The following is a 24,032-nucleotide window of genomic DNA, read 5'->3' as shown; positions in this document are numbered from 1 at the left end:
GCTAGAGGTGTCCCTGGAGAAGGAGCCTGGACAAGGCTATATCTTGTTTTTGTTCCAGAAATCCAGTCGTCAAGTCACCATCAAGCATGGAAATTACAAAAGCGGTTTCGATAGCTATATACTATATATATTTTATATAGCAAGAGAGAAAGAGAAAAATTTCCTCTTAGTAAAATATTCACTTTTGTCAACCCTAAAAGGTTTTGCTGGTGACCCCGTTGTAGCTGGCAGGAGTTTGTGTGTTTGTTCTGTTTTGTTTTAAACGTGTGCAGAGTAGAAACCATAGCGTCCTCTCCTAAGAACGCGCCATCGGTGGGGAATTTGTTCTATACAATCTGCTTGCCTTGGCATTCGCGTTTCGAACACTGAGCCGGCTTCCACCAGTCCCCGTTGTGACAGTGACAGATGTTACATTCATCCACTTTCACTTCAATGCCAGCCGGAATTATTGTAGTTCCTGCGAAGCAGTTTGGACCTGGAACACACACATACATTGATTATTTGATTGAATCTGAGAGGCTCCCTCTCTCTCTTCCCCACCCCACCCCAGTTAAAAAATCCAACCCCGATGTCGTGAATCAGTTGGTGAGACTATGCTTAACAGTTTATCATGAGAGGATTTAAATAAAAACTTTCAAATCCTACTGTCTTTTGCACACAGCATTTTAAAGATCCAGTGCCCCCAAATATTATTGTCTGTTACTGAGTACGTGCAGTTTTCTAAAGTAAGGCTTTATGAATTAAACTCTATTGGCTTTATGCTTTGGGGTGTAAAGGCTGCCAAAGTGTCCTTTGAAACCCAAGTTGGGGTCCAACGAGGTCTGCATCAGATGATGGTACCCTGTGGCCTGTTCTCTGGCTTCTCATGGTGGGTATGAGATGATGAACTCACTCACTCCCCAGTTTCAGCACCTCCCCAAGCCCAGTTCCTGGAATCCCCAGCTTGTTTCTTGATAATAATGAATAATTCATGACCAGATGATTTATTCATGTCCCAAACAGGCTTTGTTAGAGACTCATTTGATTTTTATAAATGGAGTTCCTTTAATCTGTTGGTTATCTTTTATTTATTTATTTATTTTAAAGAATGACCCAAATGATTGGCTTTTGAAAGTGGATCAGAATTTTATTTTACTTTTTCAGATTCTGAACCTCTTTACTGAAAATGTCACTTGCTCACTGTAGATGGATGTTTTTAGAATTTGCCAGTCTCAGTTTTCCAGTTCTTGTCTTTCTCTTTCCTCTCTCTGACTTTCCCTTTACTTTTTTTTTTTTTTTCCTCTTTTTTTCTAACCCTCCCTATGCATAAATGCCAGTGTTCCATGTTGGTGATACTATTTCTCAGATTCAAGTGGAATAAAAATTGCTTCCCAGGGTGCAGTGGATTATAGTGGGATAGTGCAAATTGCTGTTTCCTTGAAATAATTTGGTATGTCTCTGAAGTCCATGTTAGGATAAAGGGAGGGAACACAGAGTTGTGTCTAGCAGTGATTTATTAACCCAGCATTACTGGCCACTTGCCGTAACCACTGCAAAGTAACATGGCAACATCCATCAACATCAGTGCCCCACTTTCACTCTCTCGCCACTTGATTAGAGCTTACGAGACTGTATTTACTATCAAATAAATAAAACAGGCGACCTGTAGTTCCACTTCATAACTGGAATCTTGCTTTTATAGAAATGGTAACTACTAAGTAACAATACCTATTTGTCAACATAAAACTACTCAGTATGTTATGGCTTTCATCACCCATTGTTTAGAACTCCCAGACCTCACCTGCGCGTGCACTTCCTCCCAGCGGCATTCATGTACCTGTGACTTTCCTTCACTCTGGTGGACAAACACCTTAGACATTTGCCTGGATATGGAGAACTAGTAAAAGTAGGAGGGGTATAACAGGTCAAGGCTGACAATTGAACAGGTAGTGAACATTGACTTTTACCCAGGAGGGCACTTCTTATGAGGCTGTGGCTCTTAGCCCCTGGCCATCCAAATTGTTGATTGTTTAAGGCTCACGGTATCAGGTTCCTAAGTCTTAGGATTTAGATATTGAGAGATTCATCTGCCTTTGGGACTACACCTCCCTGGGAGAATGCCATACCAAATCATGAATTTGTTCTGTTACCAGACCTGAGGGAGTCTTCAGAGAACTTGGCAAGGAGACGTTTCCAGAACATAGCTGGCTCTCCCTTGGCTGTTGTTAACAGAGCTCTCTCAGCCCACCTTGTTCTAGGTCAGACCAGGCCAGAGCCCAGCTCAGCCATGGAACTAAATGACGACCACCTCTGTTATCCTGGAATCATCTAGAGAGGGCAGTCCTTCCTCTCACTCCACCTCCCTACATCTAACATTTCCAAATGGGGAATGAAAAAAAAAAAAAATTCCTAAACAGCGGTTTCAAATCAAAGAAGTCCCTGAAGTAGGCAGAATATTATTCAGTAAGTATTCTCCCAGCTTCTTGAGAGGATTTGGAAATTTGTCAGAAGAGTCTTAACCATGTGTGCATGTGTAGAGGAATGTTGCTGGCTCACTCGGGTAACATCGTGCATCTCTTTTTAAATTAGTTATTTATTTATTTTTAATCATGCATGTCTTGAGTTATTTTACTAGGGTTCTGGTTTTCATATACTCTCCTTTCTGCCCATGTCAGTGCCAAACTCTGATCAGCATGTATTCGATCAGCCTCAAGACATCATTTCTTAAGAGTTATTTAGAATTTGCTGAATGCTCAGCTCAGGAAATATTAATTTATAGTGATTGACAGAATGCAAAGAAAGGTTCTTTGCCCTTTGGTAGGACTGACCAGTCAAAGGCACTGCCTGTGAATAACGTGCCAGCTTCTCTATGGTCTCCTTGGCAGGTGGAGGTATTTTACAGAATCAGAAAATCCTGTTTGATCTCATTAACAGCGATTTTATTAGCATCTTTCTGAAAATTTCAGGGATAACTCAAGCAAGCCTGGAGTTTGCTGTTAATAGTCTGATCTGCTGAAAAGTCATTTAGATAATTGTCAAACAGAATGGTTGGCACAATATAGAAACTGTTTTGGTTTTGGCCTGTCCTTCGTAATAGTGGTGACAGTAAATGCTAATTTTCTTTGAGCATGTGAGTGTTCTCCATGAATTCCTTATGTAAGAAATCTGTCCTTCTGGCTGTTCACTTTCTTTTTTTTGGGAGCTGCTTTCCTTTTGTCTTGGTTTATGTGAAAGAATAAGATGCTTAGAAGAGTGAACTCAGTAACAAGAGCAACATATTTTAATGCAGAAGACTTGGAGAGACTCCAGAGGGGAGCAGTGAAAATGATTAAACTGAAGGCTGGCAAATGGGACCTCTGAGAAAAGGTTAAAGGGATTGGAATTATTTAATCTAGAAAGAGAAGACAGAGGAATAACTCAATAACTCTTGGGGAATGAAAGCTTATTAGGTGAAAAATGGTGACCAACTGTTGTTTCTTTCTTCTGACGCCTAGCATAAGAGGAAATGGAGGCACATTGATTGTCAAGGAATTGTAAACACACACAAATTGCTCGGAGAACTGAGAATTGAATATGGCAGATCTCCCAACAGTGTGAGGAGATCTTCTCTCTTAGAAATCTTTAGGAACACAGGACATCTCATCTGTCAGGTATGATTTAAATCATTAGCTCCTTGAAAACAAGAACTGAGTATCTATCATTTCTTATGGTCCAGACCTAACACTGTGCCCAGCAAGTATTAAAAACTCAGTATATGTTTAAATGAATGACATAGAATGAACAAACTAGCTATATATTGGAAGCAAAATTAGTTTTTGAACCTATAGATCAGCCCTACTCCCAACACACACACATCAGATCTAGCCCTAGTAATATAAGTTTAAAAATTTGTTAATTAGAGGAAACACAGAGTGATAATTTCTTGAGCATGTACTTCATGCCAGAAGTTTGCCTCATTTAATCTTTCCAATAAACCATATAAGGTGCATGCTTACATCCTCAGGACACTGAGCCTCAAAGATGAAAAATGACTTGTGTGGAATCACATATCTAGTACATAACATCAGTGGAATATGAAGTCGAATCTCCCCAACCTATAGGAATCCATGGAGTGCATTCTTTCCCCAGATCCTGAGTTTCTATTCAGAATTTGGAAGTCCACTTGGTTTTAGTTTGAGGATGCATACCAAGCTAAGAAATGGGATGGCTAGCAAGACGTGAGACTGTTTTTCTATGGAACTTTATCAGATCTACTGGTTTTAGATCGTGTCTCCAGAAAATATCAAGTACCTACCAGTGAAAAGGAAGTTTCTGTGGAGAAGATGCTTGCAGTATTGGACTTTGGCTTCTCGCGGGGCAGCAGTTCCCATGGGGTGTGAATGAAAGGAAACCGCTACTTGGGAGACCTGGGTTAAGCTGTGGTTCTACAATTAATTATAGATGTGACTTTAGGCAGCACTCCGTAACTTGAATACCAATGGGGGACGATATTGTCTTGTCTCAGAAAGGATCATATTTTTGAAAATACAATACAGTGGGAATTGCAGCTTAAATCTTCACTGGGAGTTGGAGCAAAAAAGGAAAGAAGGAAAAGCAGGCCAGGAATTCTCATACATAAAACATTTTTTTTCCATGAAACATATCAATAATTTTCCCTATTATCCTACACTTGTCAGAGCACTTATTTTGCACACCTAGAAAATAAAAATGATTTGAAAACATTTTTTCCACAGTAGAAATCATTCAAAATAATCTTATAAGGCAGACCAATCTGGTGAGGTTGCTGTGGGAGCCTGGAGCACTGTCTTATCAGCAGTATTTTTTCCTGTCTTTCCACCTCAACCTCGCAAAGGAACCCGTAAGGCATTTACACAGAATATCCAACGATCAGAGAAAAGGTATTTGGAATGATCTCTTGTGGCTTCGAAGGCCTAAGAAACCAGAAGAAAATAGAAGGGAGTCTGTCATATTTGTGGTTGTAAGAACTGAGCAGATTCAACTCATCCACTATGCATTTCCTGCATAAAAAGGTGCATAGAAACTGTATGGAAAAAGGAAGTCAATAGTTAATTTGAGCTCACATCCTATGGATCTATGCTTGCTATGATGCTAAACATCACATCAGTTGCATGAAGGAACAAATATGTAACATGGAATCAATGCTCTGAAGGACAGGATCAGAGAGCTGTGGAAGGTTGTAACAGAACTTGATCTGGGCTCTGGGTAAATGGAAAGATTTGGAGTGTGTTAAAGAGTTCTATCATTCTAAAAGCCATAGGAAGCTATTGACGTGTTTTAGTTAGGTCAGCGTGTGTGTGTACTATCATAAAGTAAAGGCACTGATGACATAAAATGCATATTATCACTATGTGATCAGTCCACAGAGCATCCAAGTCAGACTAGACATGACATCTTTATGGATTCAAGTCCTTTGAGATTACAGACATAGACAAGAGCCTTCACAGGCCCTGGCACTGTGTGGTAGTGAAAACACATTTCTTTCTCTTTTGCTTTGAGGTATTAAAAAATATCTGCTAAGGTGCTGGGGTAATATTAGATTAGTGTCAATTATTACCACATTGGCTTGAATTAATTGATCAGATTATGCCTTATAGAAAGTAAGGTCCTAGGGGAAAGAAGGCCTAGGAAATGTATGATTTGATCTGAGTGGAGGAGAAGGAAAAGGGCTGGAGGAGGAAGGTAATTTGTGAAAGAAAAATGTATCTGGAGTCCCTTAGGGAACCAGAATCATGGGCCTGTTAAAGGTTCTACTGGGCATTTTGGGGAAGAGGAGGATTTTACCAGTCCAGCAACAAAACAAACCCTGAATAAAAGGTACAACTTAGAGGAAGTTCTATCTAAAGATTATCCAGAATAGCCAAAAGAACCAAGCTTGGAGCATAAAATACAATTAAGAGCAAATGTCAAAATAATGCCACAGATTTGACCCAGTGCAAACACACCTTGGGTGCAGATATAGCAGCTTGCTGCATTAACACCACCAACCCAGGACCTGGGACGCTGTTGCTAGACCCATGGGCACACAGCTGCCTTTCTTACCAGTCTTGCAAGAATAAAGACTGTATGGTCCTATGCTGAAATTACTAGCTTTCAATTTAAAGTCTGCAGCAGGTAAGCCCGAGGACAGAACCTAGTTAAATACCTGCACTGTAGCTGCAAGGGAGGCTGGGACATGACTCTGGAATTTGCAGCTTCTCTAGGGAGAGATGGGCTTTCTTTATATGTAGAGAATTCCCCAATCAAAGAAAGGGGGCAATTCATTTCTGATTTAAGAGGGATGGGAAGAGAGATCAATGTGGAAAACTTTATCTGCTTCGATTTTTTTTTTCTGGGGCTGACTGCCAGTATGCATGTCTTGAATATTTATTCATTCAGAACAAGACTGCTCTAAGCATGAGTGATACAGTTATTAATATAAATACAAAGAAAAACTCATACACACACACAACGACATGATGATTACCAGAGAGAAAGGGAAGGGGTATAGAGTGAGGTAGAAGAAGGTAAAAGGGGGCATAAATGGTGATGGAAGGAGACTTGACTTGGTGTGATGAACACACAATACACTATGCAGACAATGTATTATGTAATTAATACCTGAAATCTATATAAGTTTATTAACCAATGTCACCCCAATAAATTCAATAAAAAAGGCAGAGATTCTGCCTTTAGGGAGTTGACATTCTGGGGGGGGTGTAAATCAGACAAAAAACCCAATTAAACAGGGCTATTTCAAGTCATTCTGTGCTATAAAGAATATAAAGACAATACAGTCAAATGCTTTGACACTAAGTGGAAAAATTCTTTATAGTTTACAGATCATGTTCATAAATGTTTTCTTATTTCTTATTCACCATCATGCTATAAGGTGTTTATCATGAATCCTGTTGCACAAATGAAGAAAGCAATGCTGAGAAAGAGATTAAAGGATTGATAAAGGGCAGAGAAGTAAACAACAGGAGAGCTTAAATCTCAGCCCTCGTATTCTGATCCCTGGTTGAAACTTTCCTTGAGGAGACTCTTTCTTTATATGTGCTGTGATTTACTCCAAATGTCGGTCATAATCATACATTCCCTTGTTCCCCAGCTTTCTCTTGCAGGAAGCTTATGTGAAACCCAGATCCAGTTGACAACACTAAATTCAGTGAATACTTTTAAAGCATTTTCATGCATGACCTTTTCTCCTTCTCACATGAGCTACTATTTTCTTTGTTTTATATGTGAGGCAATGAGACATAGAAATGTCAAGAAACTTCCTCAAAGTCACACAGCTTGTAAGTGATTGAGTTGGGCCATACACAGCCACTCTTGCATGCTTCGTTCCAGAAGCCAATGTTTCTGTGAGTAGGAGCTACTTTTCATTTGTTCTATATTTTCATAGCACCTGGATGCGTTAGAGGAAAAAGGCTGGGAAATTTAAATTCCTGCTGGGAGGAGGGTGGAGAGAAGGTAGGTAAAGGGGTGAATAGGCAAAGAGTGTACGGAAAGGGGTAGGTCTGGCTACCAAACTCCCATGTGGGGCAGGGAATTGGGTCCCTGCAACAGCTTTATTCCAGTTCTCAGGAACTGCAAAGCAGGATAGCTCCCAAGAAGCAGATATGGCCGAGAAAACAGTGTGATTCCAGTGATCGTCTTGGAAGGCAGGCAGACTGGCACTGAGCTCTCTCAGTAGGAGGTCCCCTGTCCTTGTTGCTTGCTGACCCAGATCCTCTCTCCTGCCAAGCTTCTTCCTTCCCAGAGACTAGGACAGCTGGGCCCATCACGATCACTTTACAGATGCTTCCAAATTATAAGTTGGCACGGCATCCCTGAAAATCCTTCTTCTAATAACAACTTCATATTGCTAAATGGTCCCTGTTTGAGTGTTGCCATTTCTGGCCTTGATTTGAAAATTTATTATTGACACGTGGTGTCTTTTCGAAGTTGGTTGTAAACGATCTTCCTGTTTCACAAATGAGGCAGATTCCTATTGTGTGAGAACATAAACATCCCATATTTATTTGGCAGAGCATCTAAATCAATGTTTCAGCAAATAGTAGGCATGTAGGCCTCAGTCTGGGGTTGAATCAGATTGGATTATGTTCTTCCTTTCAACTGATTTTAATTCTCTGCTTCATAAAGTCATTATCATGCTATGGAAAAGCAGACTGGCTTTCTGATCAGGTGAACCCATTTCTAACTATTAAAATCTTGAAGAAAATGTTTCTTAAAAAACCAGTAATTAGAGCTGATTGCAGTTAAAATTGAATGAAGTGATTGAAAGCATCTCAGTCACGTATTCCAATGGCCTTATTAGGCCTGGACAGAGAGCAGTGACAAGATTTTGATTGCTGAAGGGAGTTTCCAGAGTGGAAAATGGAGTGCCTCTCTGTTTCTGCTTTGAGTCATTCATGGCTCTGCTCCTTTCCAACCATTTTATTAAACCTAAGAACAAAAAGCTTCCTCAGATGAAGGTGGTAAGATTCAGGAAGAATTGTTTTCTCTGAGGCTGCCCTAAAGGTTCCTGTTAATCATTTTATTTGAAAATTCAGTATTGCCGAACTCTCACACAAATTTCAGTGTGAGAGCTCCAGAGAGCCTCCCGGCCCTTAAGTGCGTAAGATTTATAGCCTGGTGCTCCAATTAAGTAATGCAAGGGCTGGAGCAGGGAGGAAGGATGTGGTCAGGCTGCACAATAGAGGGAAAGGTTGGTTGCTCTTTTTCTAATTTCAGGCAAATCAGGAGACTGCCAGAATCTGGGGTAGTTCACGCTCGATATGCTGGCCTTGGATGTCCAGCCTCCCCTTCAGAAGGGTGGGTGCGGTCAGCATATGTCTTGGTTCGCTGTTTCATAAACCCCTTTATCTGCTTAGTTTTTGCTGCGAGCAATGAAACAGTCCCAGCCAAATTTTCCGAGCTGAAATGAGACAGCCTCCGTTGTTAGAGCTTTCAGTGGTTTTTAAATCACTTTCCTATTTTTTTTTTTCTCAGCAATCTTTAAGGTTGGAAGAGTTGGCACTATTGTACCAGTAATATCAGGAACTGAGGTTTAAAGAGAGAGGAGTTGAGGGGATTTACTACTTCCTTATCGAGTAGCTGAGTTGATTTACTTCTAGGTGAGGAGATTCAGACTCTGATGTCCACATTTCACTCCTGATTCTGCCGTTTGCTGTAGGTTTGATCTCAGGGTCCGCGGGTGTAAAGTGGGAATAATGTTAAAATAATAAGAGTACCTCCTTATGGAAGTTTGAAGGAGCAAATGAATTACATATGTAAAGAAACTAGAACAGTGCCTGTTACATCCTAACACTCAATAAATGTTAGTTGTTGCTATTTGTCATTCTGATTATAGTCATTACCTGAGTTGCAATCATGCTTCTTTGGGTAGGTTAGAGAGTCCAGGTCCTTTGATTTCTAGTCTAAGTTTTGTTTTGTTAATTTCACAACATTAGTGAAGAAATTAATCTTGTTGATGTCAAGTTTTTTTTTTTTTTTTTCACAGCGAGTGAGCATATAACAGCAAAATCATTTCTATGTGGATTTCTCCTGTGAGTAGAGACAGCATCGTTGGGGAGGGTTAAAGGGAGAGGTACTGGTCTGCGCCAGTTGTTGGCTGTGGAAGCGTTCATTAGGAAAATGACTTAAAATGCTCTGCTTGGACTACTAATGATAACTGCTTTTGTTTGTGGGAAAGGAAGAGCCCAGATATGGTGAGAGAAAGTCTAAGTTAGAAGCTAACAAAGAGATTGCAAGCTAAATAAAAGAGAGAGTAGACAATATATATACCTATAGATCAAAATATCTATCTAAAGGTTTTTCTTTTTGCAGCATTTTCTCAGTGCTTTAAAATACGGGAAAAAATCTGAATGTCTGCCAATAACAGAAATTTTGAATAAATGATGGATCCCCACTGCAAGGACTCTACTGTAGCCATTAAAAAAGAATGAATTACAACCCCCAATCTGACTTGTGGGGATGTTTTGTTAGTTGTATTGAATAAGAAAGAAATTATGCAGAGAAGTGCAGGTATAAGATGATCCTATTTTTAGAAAACAAATATAGACAAACTTCTGTGTGTGTGTTTGTATAGGATTATATGAGAAAGAAGGAAAAATAAAGCCCCAAAACTGTGCTTTTAGCATCGATTATCTTGCTGGAAGGGAAGGTTTTTGATGGGGGAGGATATGAGTAGGCCAAAACAACGGGAGAAAAACAGGTGCATTGCAATATTTTATATTTGGTTCTGTGCATAAAAATGGAGAAAATTCATATATTGGCACGCATTTTAAAATCAATGTGTGCATTTAATGATGTAATGGTTTTGTTTTTGTCCTTAAAATGTGTTATTTAATTGATAATGCATCTGAAAATCAGGCACATTTTAAGCAGAGGAAATGGAGTGAAAAATCAGAGAGAGGCAGACCAAGCAGAGGCATCAGTTCTTCAGTCTCCTTGACTCTGAAATTCCAGGGCTGAGCCGTCGTCTGTGGTGGCCACCAGCCAGGGGTGGCCATGGAGTGCTTGACATGAGGCTATTCCGAAGTGAGGGGGGCTGTGAGTGTGAAAAATACACATCAGGTCTCAAAGCCTTGGTGTGTGTTGCACATAAATGCAGCATGTAATACTGCTCATTGATGATTTTTGTGTCAATTACATGTTGGGCAAAAATATTTTGGATAGATTGGGTGAAATAAAATATATTCTTAAAATTAATTCCATCTCTTTTTACCTTTTTAATGGGGCTAATTTAGGAAATTTTATTTTAGAAAATATGATAGCTCGCAGGATATTTCATCAGACAGTACTGGTCTGGAGGAATTAATGAAAGAAAAACGGAGCATTTGGAGGGACCAAGAGGAAGAAATACTAAGTTGTAGTAAAGGGACTATCTTTCGGACAGGGATTCTCAGAGTGTAGGCCTTTGATCAACATTATCAGCCCCACCGGGAACATCTGTGATATGCAAATTCTTCGTCCCCACAGAACACTCACTGAGTCAGAAAATTCTGCGTACCGGCCTAACAATTTATTTTAACAAACTGTTCCAGGTGATTCTGATGCAGGCTAAGATATGAGAACCCTTGCTTTGGGATAAGACAACTTGGATAAAAACCATGTTGTTGGGAACTAGGAAGATAGTATAGCCTAAGTTTTGAAAGATGCCTCAAAATAACTTGAGTTTATCCTAAAAGGCAATACATTTGGCGCGCTGCAAGAACATAGGCTTTTAGCAGCGGGTCATTCCCGAGGAGAAATTCTGAGCCAGTGAAGGGCGGTTAAACAGTTTGATTACATCCAAGCTTCAGTACCGAGCTCTGAGCTGTCATTATTGTGTTCCTTTGATAAGCATGACTTTTTTACTTACATGACAGCTTTGAGAATCAAAGAGGCATGCGTGGAACTTGGCATTTGGAACCATTTTGGATGATTTCATGACCTTTCTTTCCAAAAACAACTTGGTTGTCACCGGCAAGAAAATAGTATATATTTACATTTTGGATAGAATCTGGTTAGAAAAGATTGCGTGACTCAGTTTTATCTATCTTGCCTATGAAAAATAAAATTAGTTTAAGCAACAAGTTTTCTACTTCTGAAACTAATTTAGTATCATCTTTGAAAACTGTTTATTTCATTAATGCAAAAACTACCGATCTATTTTATTTCCTTAAAATACTATGCTTGGTTGAACATGCTGGAATAAAACTGATGTCCTCAATAAGGGAGAGGGGCATGGGATGTGGGGTGTGCTTGTCAACAAAGCGGGCAGCATACCCCCCCCCCCCACACAACACATTTCATCGTGGAGATGAAACAGAAAACTTTCCATTTTTATTCTCTATTTGCAAAGACACAAAATGCTTTGCAATGGGGAAAATGCTGATGGGTAGATCATTTGATTATTGGAACATAGGACCAAAGCTGCCTTACCGGCATTTCTAGGATTTTCATAGTAATGTACAGGGTGGGGCAAAAGTAGGTTTACAGTTGTTCATATGAAAAATAATACAATAATTAATAAGTAATACTACACGAACAAACTCTGTGTTTCAAATACACAAAAATGTAAACCCGTTTTTGCCTCACCTTGTATTATTGGACATGCCATGGGTAAATTAAGAACAAAATGATATTTTATTTAATGTCCACCTAATAATGCCTGTAGATAGCTAATTACTATGATACAGAAATGATGACAACATTAGTAAAAATAATTCACAAACTATATAGTCAATCTAGTTTAGAAATATTTTTAGTCTAGAAATATAACATTGACCAGACAGCAATAGTTCCTTCCTGTATGGATATGGCAAAAGTAGATATCAACTAGAAATAACAATGGGAAGAAATTTAGGAAAAATAAGATAAATCACACACATATTAAGGGGGTTTAATCTAGATTAGAAGTCAGGGAAGGTTACCTTGAGACAGTGATGGGTGGTAATAGGAAGGAGGGGGCAAAGAAGCCACATGTGAACAGCTCCCAAATGCAACCAAAGCTTGGGGCATAGGGGCAGCATCTGAGATACTGTAGAGCATTTGGAAGGGAGGACAAAATAAAAGTCTGTGGACACAAGTAGAAGCTAGTGCTTGGTGCTTTGTAAAAACCGTATTTGGGCCCTGACTGGTGTGCCTCAATGGGTTGAGCACCGGCCTGTGAACCAAAAGGTCTCCTGTTCGATTCCCAGAGGCAACAATCGACATTGATGTTTCTCTCCCTCTCTTTCTCCCTTTTTTCCCCTCTCTCAAAAAAATAAATAAAATCTTACAAAAACATATTTGGGATTTTGTATTCCATCTAAAGAGCAACTCAAACCACGATATCACCAGATATACCTTGTAAGCAGATTACACAGACTTTACTCTAGATAATGAGTTGAATCAGAGGAGAGGGCTGTGTTACAGAAAGCTGACCAGTTCAGTCAATTCTGGCATTAGTCAAGGCAGAGATATTGGTGGGCTAGTCTAGGGTGGTTGTTGTGGGAACAGAGAGATGTGAGTGGATGTGAGCACTATTCAGGAAGTAGAACCAACATGATGTGGTGGTAGATGGAATGGGTGGGGTAAGAAGATGCCCATAACATCTCTGATTTCAGCAATCATATAGGACACTGATAATGCAGCAGGATTTGGGGGAAGACCGTGAGGCTGATGTTAGAAATGTTGAATTTACACACACATGAATCATCTAAGTGGAGGTGAATAGTGGAACAGGATTGCCTGAGTGCAGGGAGAGAATTGGGAGTCCCTGGTAAATGAATGGGGAGTCAAGACAGGGGAGAGGATGAAGTTACCTTGAGCATTTGGTGTAGTGCAAGAAAGAGGGGCCAGGACAGCAGATGGCAGAGCTGGAGTCAACTAAGGTGATGAAAAGGAAGCCTCCAAAGAGGAAGGAGAAAAAGGGGCAGTGCGTGCGTGGTATCAGAGGAGCTGAGCAAAGGAGATGCTCTGGATAGGAGCAGTCGCAGCAGCGTCCAGTGCATCTGAGATGGCTCATGAGGAATGGGCTGAGGCAAATGTATTGGTGACTCACAAGGGCAAGGTTACAGCAGGTGGAAGGCTGGGTGGGTTCTAAGAGGATGTGGACGCAAAGAAAGCCCAGTTAGTAGCTGTACAAGACCAGGGCTGAGGGAGGATATTTAGGGTGGGAGAGAGATTAACATGTCTAAATGCTGGTGGGAAAGAATCGGGGAAGAGAGAGGTAGAGTATAAAAAGGCGGGGTGGGAAGGAGTAACTGAGAGAATAGAGTCCCCGAGAAAGCAGAACGGAATGGAAATCTGTGTTCTAAGATAGAAGATGGGGGGCTGTCCTCTATTGTAATAGGCAATAGGAAGCTAAAGGAGGTTCTGTCCAATAATTCTGCTATCTCTGGAAGAAGGAGGGGTACTAATATGCTGAGAGTAAAGGGAGAAGATGAAGTCATTTAAGAAAATGAAAATAGAAAGATTACTGGGGAAGCACAATAAAATTATTAAACAGGGTAAATGTCTAGATGAGGATGGTGATGAGTTCATGGTGGTACCAATTTGATTGCACGTGTGATCCTGCCCCTTGGAGCTCAGCCATATTCTGAGTGCCCGGGAAGACAGCCGTCATTTAATAGCAGTGTGACCTTGGACAAGTCACTTAGTCTCTCTACTTCCAGTTCCTCACATGTTACCTGGGAACAATAAGAGTACCCACCTGATTCGATTGTTGGGATTATTAACGGAGTTCACACACAGGACAGTTTAGAGAATGGTTAGCATATGATATATGCTCTGCAACTATTAGCTTTGGGGTTTTGGCAGGGATGGGGTGATAGGAGCTAAGAGACAGGAGATATTAACAAGAGAGTGGTTGAAATTGTAGACTGCAGAGTTAAACCGGAGAACAAGGGAGGTGAAGTCATGGAGTTGGGAAATCACTAGATGATTTTTTATTTACTGACAGTCTTCCTGGTATGGAGTCTTGGCCTAAGATTACAATATGCTAGTTTTATTGACAGAATTAAAACGCTGATGAAAAATGAATAACACTGTCTGAGTTCTCTCATTCCAGTTCCTATTCTATCCTTTGGCTGTGGTACCCAATGCGTAAGGAATTTACATGAAAAAGATGTTGTGGGTGTGGGTGTGTGTTTCAGTTTTAGCTTGCAGCAGATTCTCTGTGTGACACTTTGTGTTCTGAATTCTTATGAAATGGGAGAGTAGTTAAAAGGAGAAAAAATATAACAAACAATATTAAGGGAATCCCTTCAAGTTAAAGCAATTTTATTTAAAGGCTGTAAATTTGCCAACTGTTTATGTTCTTTTCCTTGAGGTCTGCAATGCAATTTAAGGCAGAAAAACAATGAGTTTGGCCCAAGCTTGCATTGCTGCAGAATAAACAATCTTCAAAACTGAACTTTCAAAGGAACCTTCTGCATTGCTGATGTGCTGAGACACTCAGAGGTGCTATTTTGTTTCTGGGAATACATTTTATATGGTCATTCAGACTGAAGTTTTACATGGTAAAAATATTACATTGAGCTCTCTAAAAATAGGAAAATAGTTTCACGCACTAACAAGGAAGTAAATAAAGTACAATTATAGACTAGGGCCTGGCCCCATGGGAGCCTGGAAATCTTGAGATTATTCTTGCCTGTCCAAGTGATTTTTCCTTAAAATTAGAGAAAACACCTAGAGGTGGGCAGGGTGGAGAGAAGAGCAATCAGGGTAATTCATCTTAAGTGCAAATACTGCCACTCTTATCTCAAAGATATTCCCGGATCTACTGCCTTCCCAGGAATTACCCGTTGACAGGTATCAATTATTAAGGATAGCTTATTTATTCATTTATTTAAAAGCATTTATTGCAGGCTTTCCATGTACCAGAGACTGAAAAGCACTAGGAATACAGTGATGTCAAGGCATATTCTCAGCTCTCAGTGGGCTGATCCTCTGGCAGAATGAGGCAAGTCCAAAGTTAGAAACAGGATTTGACAGGAGAATGTAGGAGAGGATCTGATTAAAACCGAGAAAGGGAAATCTTGCTGAAACACATGAAGACTGAGTAGATCTGGTGGGGTGAACAGGTGATAGTGGTGCGTGAGGAGTCAGTGGTATGAGCAACGAAGGGCTTATGGCCCACTGGGAAAAATAATATAAGGCATGTTATGTGGCTAAACCTTAGGGTCCCGAGAGGAGTATAGGGGGCTGAAGCTGGAAGAGGAGGAAGGGCAGTGGCCATGTTCTGGGAGACCTTGTCAGTTATACTCAATAGAATAGACTTTACTGTTATATCACTGGGGGTGTGGAGGGGGGCAGTAGGATTAAAGGACTTTTAAGTGGTGGAGTGGTACAATCATATTTGTGCTTTAGCCAGATCACTACTGCTTCGGTGTGGGGTGGGAAAGCCCCCAGCCTATAGGGAGCAAGAATGGTATTTACTCCAGAAAATAAATGGGAATGGCCCACATAGAAATCGTGGCAGTACGAATGGAGAAGAAGGGACCAACTGGGGTAATGTGAGAGGGAGTAGAGTTAATGTAAGTGGTATTTAAAGAGGGAGGAAATAAAATGATGTCCGTACATCTTGATTTTGTAATGGACAGCTGGTAGCTTATTTCATGGAGAGGGGAAATATGGGGTAGTCAAGTCTAGGTGAAGGTCCACAGTGAGTTTTGAATGTCTTTGGCTTATAACCAGTGGGAAGCTTAAACTAAGTGGTTCGATAGAACAGCGGGGACCTCAGGGAGATAACTGCACAGGAAGCATCAATCTAGAAGTCTTCCGGATGTAGATGGTTATTGAATCCATGAAAGTGGCTTCCTGGGAAAAGAGAAAATAAATAATGGGAAGGTTGCTATGGATGGAACCCCAAGGAAGTAACGTTTCAATCAAGAGGAGAGGCATGGCCCCCTGCGAAGGCGGTTGTGGATGAGCGGATGTTGGGACGGGAGTGAGACGATGCGGTGGAAGTCAATGGACAGGGTTTCTGTAAGGAGTCAGATGCTACAAGATGTGGAGTCAACAGCTGAACGTATCCATGGAGTTTAGTATCCAGCGGGCAGGAAGCCAAAGCAACGTCCCCGTCGTGGTGGGGATGAAGCTTGACTTCAGTGCGTTTACAGTGATGTGTGGAAAGAAAATGGAAGCGACACCCTCAAGAACCCTTGTTTTAGACTCCTAGATACAGAGAACACACTGACGGCTGCTAGAGCGGAGGGAGGTTGGGGGGCTGGGTGAGAAAGGCGAAGGGGATGGAGAACTACCAATTGGTAGTTACAGAATAGTCCCAGGGATGTAAGTTGCAGCACAGGGAATAGAGTCAATAATATTGTAATAACTCTGTGTGGCACCAGGTGGGTATGGGAAATAGCTGGGGGAGCACTTTGTAAAGTACGTGGATTATCTAACCACTATGCTGTACATCTGAAACTAATACAAGATACAGTGGTCCCTCTCTATATCGCGGCCTCACTGTATCATGGGATTTTTAAAAATATATTTAAATATTTATCGCGGATGTTTTGCTATATTGTGGGATTTTGCGGTACTGTATACGTATGTTGTTAAAGTTATGTAGGTTTAAGAGAGTAGAATATGTTTAAGAACATAAGTAGTATTTATAAATGTGTGGAAAAGGTTAATAAGGGAGTGGAAAAGGTTAAGGAGGGACTGGGAAAGGTTTATAAGTGGGTGGGAAGGGTTTATAAAGCCTTAAAATATATATAAACACTAAAATAAATGTAAGGTTCCTACCTCACAGATTTTCACCTATCGTGGGGGGGTCTAGAATGTAATACCCGCTATAACTGAGGGGATACTGTAATATTGAATGTCAACCACATTAGAAAAGAAAAAGAAAGCCTTGTTTTGAAGAGAAGGTGAGATGTGGGGCTAAATGACAAGAGTGGTTACGGGGCTGGAATACAGTCCTTGAACTTCTGAGGCCCTATTCTCCTTGTTAAGATCCGAGAGATGTACCTATCTATTTGCTAAGAGGAAGGAACCCGCGGTGAAGGGCGGATGGCAGGTGCGGAGGAGAGGGAGTTCTGGGTCTTTGCACATTGAATGAGTTGCTGCCCAAAGTGCCATGATCTCAGGGCCAGCAGCCTGGGCATCACCAGGGAGCCTGTTAGAAACAAGTGACACCACGCCCCACCCAGATCTCCTGCAGCAGAATCTGCCTTTTAACAAGAAAGAACAATTCTCCTGCAATATGGAGATAAGGATGATACAAAGATAAGGACACACACGTTTCTTGAGGTTGGCAAGGAAGGGGGTTAAAAAGGATGCTATCTCACTTTGCTGTGAAGGAACAAAGCAATCTCCTGACAGGGAGAGAGAAGCAAGTGCACGCAGTAAGGGAGCCAGTGCTGGAGGCTGGGATGGCTGGGCTGAAAGTCTGACTGGGAGAGGAGCCCTGGAGTTCACTGTTGCAGGCAGCTGAGTGTTTGTGTAGATGTCTCCAACAGCCCGGGGCTGCTGTTGGAGGAGGCAGACACTTAGATTGATGTAGATTTGAGGTTTTGCTAGCAAGTGGGATTTGGAAAGAAAGAGGGTGAATGAATGAACCACAGAGTCTGGGTTGAAAAGGGAAGTCAATAAAAATCAGGGAGAAGGGATAGCTTGGAAGGAAATGGGGGTTAATCATAGTCATGAAAAGAAATGAGAAATATTACACTGCCAGCAACAGTGGCTGCTTGTCCAAAAAAGCTATTCCTTCTCACTGCACAGTCTCTTTGTTTATGGTTTACAAATAACCCATCTAAAATATTCATTATTCTTTTTCTTCCCCGGTTACCTATCCCGCTAGAGTCTGGGCTGCTCCAGGCAATGAAACTGCCCACTCAGATAGCTTCCTTATGAAATCTACAGCATCTCAGTTCTTTGAGAATGAGAAGACTTATAAAATCTGAGTGATATCAGAATGATGTTCTTTCTTTCTTGAATGCTTTTTCTTTTCTTTATAACCACTGGTAAAATTTATACTTGCAGTATGTTATGAATGCTAAACTGATCTCCCCCCACATGTTCTTTAACTTTCGAACCTCAGAGCATATTGTTTCTCCCTTATGATACCACTTGTGTCATATGTATCTGTGTGTGTGTGTGTGTGTGTGTGTGTATGCTTCAACAGTTTCATGCATTCTAAGATATTGTAAAATCTTAAATGGCAGGAGTTGTCTTGCTAATTTGTCTTGTGATGTTGGATAAAAAGAGGAGATTCTATAGCCAAACTACAGGTTTCAGGAATAGGGTAGATGATTCCAGAAAGAGGCCTAGCAGAAGATTATGGAAGGCCTTTTGTACCAAAATTAGATGTTTGGATTTTTAACCTAAAATGAGGAGCCACTGAGAAGTTTAAAGTAGGGAGGTGACATGATATTTACATTCCTGAAGGCTCACTCTGTCTAGAGTGTAGAAGACAATAGACAGATGTTTGCAAGATGAGAGACGAGGGCATGAGTGACCAAACCATTATGATTGTCTATGTGAGAAACATGAGTCTTGTCAGGAAAATTCTCATATCATACATGGTAAGCGTTAGTGACATTGGATGTAGGGGATGAGGCAGAGGAAGAAGCCTGTAGCTTATCCCTGGTTTCTGGATTAGGTGACACAGGTGGGCCATTCACTGAGATGGACAGAGAGGGGAACATATTCAGGGCAGAAGGAGGCAATGGTGATGATATGTGGAGGCTGGGGAGCAATGAGTTCCATTTTAGACACTTAAACTATTTTACTTGTGGTAATAAATATTGGTTGAATACATTAGCAAAAGTTGAATGTGAAACTGTGTTTTGAACTTTAAAGAGCTAAGGTTGAAATGGAAAATGTTATTAAAAATATTTACACTTATTTCCCCAAGGTGGAATTGATAAGCCACTCCTACTGCCAACACCGTGGTGGGGAAGCAAAGCATCTGGTTGAAATTCCACTGACCTTTAGATACACCCACGTTTTCATATGATGCTCGTTTTCATTCCAAATGGCACTGCACAGCACTAGGGATTGTATTTTCTGGAGCATTTGAGCAATAAAGAGGATTTGTACAGCATTTGCATTTCATATGCAGATTTCCAAGCCAGAATCTTTTAGACTAAAAAGTTGATTCCAAACACTGAACTAGGCACTTGTTAAAGCATATCTCAGTTTGTCTCTTCTCTGCAGTAGGAAGTTTGCAGAGTGATCATGGAAGATGTTAGGCGGTCAAGTCTTTGAGGCAGCTCAGTGTTTGTCTCTGAGCCTTAGCAGAGGCATCTAGACAGGGCAGTCATAAAGGCATCAGGGATGGTATCAAGGCATCAAGGAGGAATATCCAAGAATATACCTTTTAATTCTCAGATCTCAATTTTTATAACTTTATGGTTAGGCCAGCCTCTTAATTCAATCTGGTTGCAGTTACATAACAATGTTCTCCTAATTGCTTATTTTCCTCCATGATTCTCCATTGCTTTAGAGGGGAAATACTGTCCTAAGTAAATGGAGCTGCTATTTTTGTGTCCTCTTTGGCATACCTCCCTGTGGTATGCTGCGTAGGGCCTCCCTGGGCTGCCTGTATCCTAATCCCTGGAGCCAGTGAGCATGTTAACCTTACATGGTCAGAGAGAGTTTGCACATGTGATTAAGTGAGAAAGTATGAGATGGGGAGATTTATCATGGATTATCCAGGGAGTCCAATGTAATCATGAGAGTTCTTTCCAAGAGAGAGGGAGGCAGGAGGATAAGAGTCAGCAGTAAGAAGAAAGCAGGAGGTTGGAGTGATGAGAGAGAGGGGTCACGAACCAACGTCAATGGCCTTTAGAAGCTAGGAAATGCAAGGAAACTTATTCTCCACTGAAGCTCCTAGGAGGATTGCAGCAGCCCAGCCTGCTCCTGGGTTTTAGACTTCCGACCTGCTGAACTGTACAAGAATACACCTGTGTTGTTTTAAGCCAGTGAGCTTGTGGTAATTTGTTGCAGAAGCTGTAATCTTGAGCCAGCTCGTAGATGGTGCTGAAGCAGACAGGAAAGTTCAGACATAAGAAGAATTTCCCGATGGATTTTAAAAGGATTTCAAACTGCATATTGATTACTAATGCTGTTATTAGTGCTCTTTAAAAGAATCTCTGGAGGGGTGAGGATTTGGTGCAAACACAGAACACGAACAAGCCTAAACACAGAAGGTTAAACTACTTATCACAGCAGCCACTTGACAAATTGTCTGTGTTAACAACTTGGTTGGATTTGACTGAAGGATTTGTGGTCTACCCTTAGCTGCTTTATGTACTTAAAAAAGAAAGAAAGAAAGAAAGAAAAATCAAGAATTCTATAATGTTCTTAGTACTGCACCATCATCCATTGGATTTGGTTGAATTCCCTGCTCATATGTGAATTTGCAGGCAGTGTTTTTGAGTGTTTATATCCTGCAGGGAAAACATGAAAATTTATTTATAAATTGTAAGTCCTGGCTTGTACTGTTCATTTTTCAGAAATCAAAAGTACATTATCTCTGCCAACATGCAGTTTAAAAAAAATGCTCATGCAGATCCTAGAGAATATTGGCATTTAAAAAAAAATTGTGTAAATGTTTGAAGCTGTAAATTTCACCCCTCGTGTTGTCAAGCAGTGAGGAACACCCAGGATACCAGGGGAGGCAGTGAGTCACATGGCTCAGCGGAACTCACAGAAGTTCTGAGTAGTGTGAGGAGCTAATTGTTCTGTTAGTTGTACTACTGGTGATGTTTTCCAGACAGGAAAACATCCACGAGTCATAAGATGTTTGTAGATTTAATGACAACCCTAGAGTTACATCAGTATTGCCTCCAAATGGAGAAGACATTTGAAGAAAGTAAAATTTACATTAGCGGGTGCAACTTGGAGTGAAACCTAAATCAATGGAAAAAGCTGGCAGAAAAAAATAAAAACTCTCTCGCATACAGAAGAGAAAAATTGTGTATTTATGGATTTACCCAACAAGCTCTCCTCAGTGCCTATGTATACTATGCAGTGCACTTTTTCAGGAAGATGATTGGCTTCCAGCTATTAGTATTGGAGGATGGCCATATTAAGCTGAGAACGAATGAGCTCTTGGCAAGTCTGTTTTCCCCTGAAACCCAGGTGTTTGGAGAATGAGCTTTTACTGATTACTTCCCATGAAATCTCTGTGCTTTCTGGTATCTGGGACATTGAATGCACCTAGAATGCTTTAATGATTGAGTTCTGTTACTAAACGGGCTAGCTGGACAGAATTTTGCTGTGTTTTGCTCTGTGGTGGTCTTCAGTAAGTGCTGCTCAATTAAGCTCCTATACCCCAGTAATTTCCATGTTGAGGCCAGTATTTATCATTAAAAAAATTAATCGGGAGATTTCTTTTTAATGAGCACTAGACACACAGATGTTAACAATCACAGACCACTTGGTGAAAAGTGTTTGAATATCTCTTATGCTTTCAGCCCTAGCAAAGTTTACCTCGCCCCAGATTGTATATGTAACATGCCAGCCCGTGGCAGGCTGTATACACCCATGCCTATCTGTTTTGTTCTACTCTGGCTTCTAAATATCCTTGCTTTAGTTCTAGCATTGATTCAAGGATTTTAGGAAGGTGTAAACTAAAAAGTTTGGGATGTAACCTCAAGTGTTCTATTTGTTTTCCTAGAATTTACTCAAGCCTTTGCTTATTGCTACGTATATGGTGGTATTTGAGGGGAACTTCAGTTCCTGATTTACAAAGTGCCACCAGTGTGAGCTGACCGTCTCCCCTTAGGACCTTCCTTGCATTGCCTCTGTGTATCTGCTATGGAATCTGGCATAGAAGAGAACGTAGGCACAAGTCCATTTCCATGCTGGACTTTGACCACCACAGAGGCACTCAGCACAGTGCGTAGAAGTCTAGTAAATGATCGTAGCACATACCCAAGCGTACTCATGACAGTAGGTTTGCCCCTTGTATTAAAATTAGGGTATCATCTTTCTTGGGATCCCCCCTGTGACACTTGGTTTGGGCACAGCATCACATGAACATGACAACTCTACCAACACTTATACGGTTTGTGACATTCAGTGTTCTCAGTGTTTGCTAAAAATGATGTTATTAAAAGTAGAACTTCAGGGATGGCACAGTGGCATAGATTTCAAATATGCAAACATTATAACATAAACCATATGAAAAGGTTCGTGGACAATGCATGCAATTTTCTGTTGTTAAAAATCTGGTATTTGCGATAATTACTTGGCCTGCCTGTGAACATTACACTTCATTTTTATGAAACTAACCGTCACCGGCAATGAGAACAATTGCCGCATCGAAGTGCAATATGACTCCTACTGTGGCCATTTCTAGAACAAAACAGAGTTTCTGCACGCTCCCCACTAGAGCATTATCGAGCAAGGAAGAAAAACATTAGAATTTGGGAGAATCTAGCAGAAGCTAAAAGAGACAGCAGACAAGATCTAGGGAGCATTTGGCTGAAAGAAAATTAACACAATGAACATATGGTAATCAAACTGAAGTTTTGTACATCTTGGCAGCTTTGTGCCAAATGCCATAGCAATTCTTTCTCACTGCTTAGTAAATGGGCTTATGCATAAGAGGAAGCCAAAGATTCAACCCGAGCAAGAAACAGAAATCATTCAGGCTCAGCTCACAGGACAGTTTTAGGGGCAGTTCATTTCCTAGCTCTGTGCTAGGATTGTTACCCACCTTTTTTATACAAATTACCACCCCGATCAAACTGAAGCATGCTCATATTTATGCTGGAGCGTGGGGGTGCAAATCAAACCCAGAAGTTAATGAGCAAGGATGGGGGTGGAGGTGATAGGAGGGTGGATATAACTCTGCCTTTCAGGAATGAAATAACGTCATTTTTAATGAGCCTCCCTCAGTTATTTTTGTTAGCGCCAGCATAGAAAATTTGAATCAGTTGATGCTGAAATATTAAACTATTTCATTTTTTCCCCCTTAGGGTGTGGGAGTAAGAAAAATCAGGCATTCCCACAAGTTGATGTAGTGAGTACCAGTGGGATATCACAGTTGTCTTTGTGGTTAGAGTCTTGGAACATGGTCATCAAGAATGTTTATGGATTTTCTTGGTATCCTTGATAGCCCCACCAGGAAAGTGTTTTTAAATTGTATTTTAAATTTGATTGAAGTCAATAAAACACTTCATAAAATTAACACAGAGAGAAATTTGTTTTCAGGAGAGACATCAATGCCTTTCCTTAGGTTTCTGGCAGCTCTGAAACCTCAGAAACATTATATTTAAAAAAAAACAACATTTTGTTTCATGAAATATGCTATATATTTTTTAGACTTCATATTAGTGTCATAGATACCTTTTGTATCCTGAGGAAAATAATTACTTTCTTAGAACAATGGTCTTGTGCTACTGTGATACTTGGTTAAAAATAATTTATGTCATTAATCCAAATGGCAACAGCCACAGATCATTCTGTATTTTCTACAACTTGGAGAGAACTGCTAGTCAGTATCCTGGCAGAGATGTTACTTAAAGGTGAGCAGTTAACAACGACAGATTTCAAAGTGAGAGTACACACGGGTATGGTACATGCCAATGCTCCTAACGTACCCAGTAGATTCATTTTCT

At 40.6% G+C, this 24,032-nt stretch overlaps 1 protein-coding gene across 1 annotated transcript in view; it reads right to left on the bottom strand.

Annotated features, from left to right (window-relative positions):
• Positions 1-326: 326 nt before the first annotated feature.
• VWC2L (von Willebrand factor C domain containing 2 like) overlaps positions 327-24,032 on the bottom strand; it is a 140,767-nt gene continuing 117,061 nt past the window's right edge. The window contains 1 exon segment of the mRNA XM_090268753.1: positions 327-475. Within this exon segment, the coding sequence (XP_090124879.1) occupies positions 327-475 (149 nt within the window).

Source organism: Furipterus horrens, unplaced genomic scaffold, assembly GCF_987537825.1.
Source record: "Furipterus horrens unplaced genomic scaffold, mFurHor1.1.pri manual_scaffold_1, whole genome shotgun sequence".
NCBI lineage: Eukaryota > Metazoa > Chordata > Mammalia > Chiroptera > Furipteridae > Furipterus > Furipterus horrens.
Note: the sequence above shows the minus strand (reverse complement) of the source record. Positions and strands in the feature narration are given on the sequence as shown.